This window comes from Telopea speciosissima, chromosome 2 (genome assembly GCF_018873765.1).
Source record: "Telopea speciosissima isolate NSW1024214 ecotype Mountain lineage chromosome 2, Tspe_v1, whole genome shotgun sequence".
Taxonomy (NCBI): domain Eukaryota; kingdom Viridiplantae; phylum Streptophyta; class Magnoliopsida; order Proteales; family Proteaceae; genus Telopea; species Telopea speciosissima.
In genome coordinates, this window is record NC_057917.1 from 56,781,944 (window position 1) to 56,786,699 (window position 4,756).

General features: G+C 39.1%; 1 protein-coding gene across 1 annotated transcript; it reads left to right on the forward strand.

Annotated features, from left to right (window-relative positions):
- The first annotated feature begins 533 nt into the window (after positions 1 to 533).
- LOC122652943 (probable serine/threonine-protein kinase PBL7) lies at positions 534 to 3,828 on the forward strand. Its single transcript, XM_043846830.1, has 6 exons — positions 534 to 1,535; positions 1,622 to 1,879; positions 1,968 to 2,140; positions 2,253 to 2,332; positions 2,445 to 2,592; positions 3,329 to 3,828. The coding sequence occupies exons 1-6, from the start codon at positions 959 to 961 to the stop codon at positions 3,674 to 3,676; spliced, it is 1,584 nt and encodes a 527-aa protein (XP_043702765.1). The 5' UTR covers positions 534 to 958; the 3' UTR covers positions 3,677 to 3,828.
- The last annotated feature ends 928 nt before the right edge of the window (positions 3,829 to 4,756 follow it).

Genomic DNA, 4,756 nt, shown 5'->3' on the forward strand with positions numbered 1-4,756 from the left:
GCTTTTCAGTTGTCTTAAAAGCCAGGGTGATGAGTTCGATGGGTTCTTGGTTATATCTTTCATTCTCCTTAACTAATTAATGGGTGCATGTTCTTTGTCCGGGAGTGCATATGGACGCAGACTATATCCAGACACATGGGGCGAGCCTGGAGCAGGATCATTTTGCCCACCCCCATTTGTCTGGTGTACCCTGCGCCCCAGTTTAATAATCACGAGACAAATCTATAATTTATATGCAATTTTTGAAAAATGAAATATGTATTTTATTCTTATCTGAGATCTTGTTGAACCCACCATTGGTCTCATCTATAAAGAATGGGGATTTCTTCCATTAACAAAATGTTCAAGCTTTCATTGGAGAGAATCGATGTGGACAAAACAACAGTGAACACCCATTCTTAGTGCAAATCAAGGATTTGAGACATTTACCTACATTACAAGATCACTTGGGTACAAGTATTCAACTGGTCAAGTAGGTTTGATCAGGGAAAAGCATCAGAAGTTGTATCAGGTGCGTGAGATATAAGATGGTGTTCCTGAAACAGAATCGATAAACCCATGTGGGTTCTGTTTGTCCTCTTTGAAACCAGCAACCAGAATCTCTCACTTTCTCAGGGTTACACATCAATTCACGCCTCCCCTCATAAAATATTTTTTCTTCCATCTGGGTTTGGGGGACCATATGTACCTCTGCAGTCTACACTCGCACCTTCTCCAATTAATGGGAAAACAAACATTTCCTGAAAATATTTAAAACCAATTTAATCACACCCACCTCTCACCTCTCTCTCTCTCTCTCTCTCTCTCAATCTTTTTATGCAAATCCTCGCCTCTCCTTCAAGCAAAGCAGCTCTAACTTTTTTTTCTCTTTCTTTTACTTTTGTCTTTCTCTTCGCTTTTTCAGTTTTTCTCCTTTACGGTTTCTGGGTTTCTGTGTGTTCCTTGAGATCTGCTTCAAATGGGTTGTTCCCAAGGTAGCTGCATTGACTGTAACGACGCTCTGAATGGCTCAACTGGTACGAAACTCAAGGTGACTCCTGCTTCTTTCTTTGTAGAGGATGAATTTGATGATAACGAACCCGAAACGAGGATTAAGCTCTGTAAAAGAAAAATGATTTGGGAGCTTGGTTTGGGTTGTGTTCTTCCCATACGAAGGCGTGTTAGTCGTCAAAAGGATCAAAACCAAGGGAGAAAAGATAATGGTAATTGTTCAGAGAATAACAAAGCTTGGCTTCTCGCCGAGTCCGGTGGTCTCGGTCCTGAACTCACGAACACAGACCCACAATCTGTCCATTCTTCTTTCAGGTTCAGTTTTGGTTCGCAGGTGGACATAGAAGGGCTGAGCAGGTCTTCCTCTACTTCAGCTGCTACTGTTCTTATGGTGAATTTGAGTACTAGTTTGTCAGAGTCTCAATCTCACGACAAGAAATGGCGAAGACTAGAGTCTTTGGAGAGGAGTATCTCTCCCGTAGTCGATACACTTGTGAGATTCAGTTACGGGGAAATCCGGGCAGCCACACGGGATTTCTCCAAAGGTACAGACCTTACTCCTCTGTTCTTAGACAAAATTTGTTTCAGTTCTTGGGTAAGGAGCTATAATGGAATCTGTTTTTTGTGGTAGGAAGAGTATTGGGGAGAGGAGCATTAAGCTGTGTTTTCAGAGGGAGAGTTGGGTTTCTTAGAACTTCAGTTGCAATCAAACGGTTAGACAAGGAAGATAAGGAGTCAACTAAGGCTTTCTGCAGGGAATTGATGATTGCTAGTTCTCTCCATAATCGAAATGTCGTTCCACTTGTGGGGTTCTGTATTGATCCAGAGGAGGGTCTGTTCTTGGTTTACCAATATGTCTCTGGAGGAAGCTTAGAGCACTACTTGCATGGTATATTTTCTGCTTCTTTCTTTTTTTGTAGGTAATTTACTATAGTTCTATGATCAATTGGAATGATATATCAAGTACCCATTTGCAGCAAAGAAGAGAGGAGTCAAGGGTAGTTCTTCTCTTCCATGGTCTGTGAGATTTAAGGTCGCGGTTGGAATTGCAGAAGCTGTTGCTTACCTACACAACGGGACTGAAAAATGTGTTGTTCATAGAGACATTAAACCCTCTAATATCCTTCTCTCTTCCAAGAAGACACCCAAGGTGAGTGTTTATGGTGGATTCCTTTCTTGTATGGTGATCATGCCAAGTGCACTTTGATTATTTCTATTTTCTTTTTCACTTTAATATGACTGCTTCAATGGTGCTTTATCAGCTATGCGACTTTGGATTAGCTACATGGACCTCTGGACCTTCAGTTCCTTTCCTCTGCAAAACTGTCAAAGGAACTTTCGGGTAAGATATCAATGAGGACAAAGGAATTAGCTATGTTCCGGTTTCTTATATCCTCTATTGTTTGTTAATTTAGAAGGTTTGATCTTTCCTTGAATTGAACTTTACTATGTAGTTATTTGGCTCCTGAGTATTTCCAACACGGCAAACTCTCCGATAAGACAGACGTTTATGCATTTGGGGTGGTTCTCTTGGAGCTAATAACTGGCCGGAAACCGATTGAGGCCAAAAGACCGCCCGGAGATGAAAACTTGGTCTTATGGGTAGGTTATCATCTAATCCTCTATGGCTTTTTTCCTTCCATTATTGTTGAAATACACATTGGTTTTATCAGTGGTCCCCCTCTATCATCATCTTTTCCCAAATTGAAACACCTACAACCTTCAATTTATAATTCTGTTAAAGCCTGGACATGCATCACTGATTTTTTTTAAAAATATGCATCACTGGTTTGATGATTTAATGATTCACATTACATTGGTGTATGTGTGTGTGTGTGGAGAGAGAGAGAGAGAGAGGCTTTTCTTGGATGAGGCTATAATTCAGGCGAGCCAATCTCTATCAAAACAGACAAAATGTAAATTTCAATTTAGCACATTATAGTACAAAATGCAACATGGATGGTACTAGATATACAGTGAAACTTGGGTGGTGATCTTGTGTTTGTTCATTTGATATCAATCTGATATGATTGATATTCGACTTGAATAGATCGAAGAGAAAATTTAGCACATTATAGCACAAAATGCAACATGGATAGAACTAGACATACACTGAAAGAGGGGGGGGGGTGTTGATCTTGTGTTTGCTCATATGATAGTTATTTGATCTGTTTCATCTTGGACTCGAATAGATCAAGGAGAAAACCTTATAAAACTCAGATACATTTAAATTCCTTGGTTGGTACACTGTTGGCCACAAAACAAAAGATATTGCTAATGCTTGTTAGCATGAAATCTTCTAATAAATGTATTCATAACCAATACTCTCTGTTTTCAGGCAAAGCCACTCTTGCAACAAGGAGGACCAATCAGGGAGTTGCTTGATCCAAGGATCAAACTTGGCCAACGTGATTCAAATCAATTGACGCAGATGATTCAAGCTGCGGCTGCCTGCATCGAAAGTGAAGAATCCAAGAGGCCTAGCATCAATCAGGTTGTTGCGATTCTGCTAGGTGATGATAATTATAGCTCAAACAAGAATGTATCAGCTTTTTCGGGGAATGGTTGTGTTGTTGATTGTTATCCTCATCTACAACAGACAAAGAGTGAAATGAGAAGTCACTTTGCTCTCGCCATGTTAGGGGTTACAGACCTTGAAGAAGATGACCACCTATATCGTAGATGAAGCAGGACAGTTGTATTTTTTTCCTTTTCTGCTTTCCATTAATGTTTTTCCTGCCATCTTTTTCCTTTTATCATGTTGCCTGCATGAAGGGGAAAGAAATGGAGAGGGATTTAGTGAGAGTGGATACAAGAGGAGTGAAAACTTGTAAATAGGAAGAAGTTTTATAGAGCGATAAGAATTCTGATTAGTATATGATCTCCATTTTCCCATACCAAACCTCATGGGAATTAATAATTGTTTTGATTTAAGCTCTTGAATGCAAATTTTGTCAACTCATTTACCAATTTGAGAAATTTCTATAGCAACATTATAAAACCAAGTTGAAAGAAGCAAACAACAGAGGATATAAAGCTCAGAAGTAAACTTAAAGGACCTCCTGGAACCTGGGTTTCCCATCTGCTAAAATAGAAGAACATTGATTGATTAAGTCACTTAAAAAGTATTGAACACACAGGAATTGGGTAAGTTTTAATTATGTTGATTGGGTAGTCTCTGCATTGCTTGAAAAAGTTTTAATGCAGACTGGTCAAATAAAGATTACAGAAGCAGTTGGATTGATGGTGAACACAAATGCCTGAGAACTATGCTTTCCATATCCTAATCAGGCCAGAGCTCTCTAGTCTCTATCAACTGTTTATAGAACAAAGTTTTAACTTTTATTACAAAATGATTACTATCCCTTGAACACATGTCATCAATCAACACCTTATATTATTATATTTTAAATGTCGAAAACAACTTGTATTTTATTAAATTTCAAATAGTAAAACTGATGACTAAGATTTGAGTCCTGACTGGAAACTGAAATTATAATTTGGATCCAGGAAACTAGAGAGACAAAGAAAGGAGAAGAAGTGAGCAAAGAGGTTAATCAATATCAAAGGATGATTTCAAATCAAGGTTTTAAAATCTGGAATCAACCTCCAAATCAGGTCCAACCGATTCAGATTCAAGAGGAATCGGTCAGGAATCAGTCTATAACCTGCCAGAATCGACCAAGATCGAGCAGAACCCTAGAAAAGTTGTACGGAGAGGCCAATTCGAAGCGGCTTGAATCGTGTTCGGGCCCAGAATCAGAAT

Bases quoted from the DNA above. Each gene is read 5' to 3' on its own strand.
- LOC122652943 (XM_043846830.1), top strand. From the start codon at position 959: ATGGGTTGTTCCCAAGGTAGCTGCATTGACTGTAACGACGCTCTGAAT. The intron at 1,536-1,621 runs GTACAGACCTTA...TTTTTGTGGTAG, and splicing joins CACACGGGATTTCTCCAAAG to GAAGAGTATTGGGGAGAGGA. The intron at 2,141-2,252 runs GTGAGTGTTTAT...GTGCTTTATCAG, and splicing joins CTTCCAAGAAGACACCCAAG to CTATGCGACTTTGGATTAGC.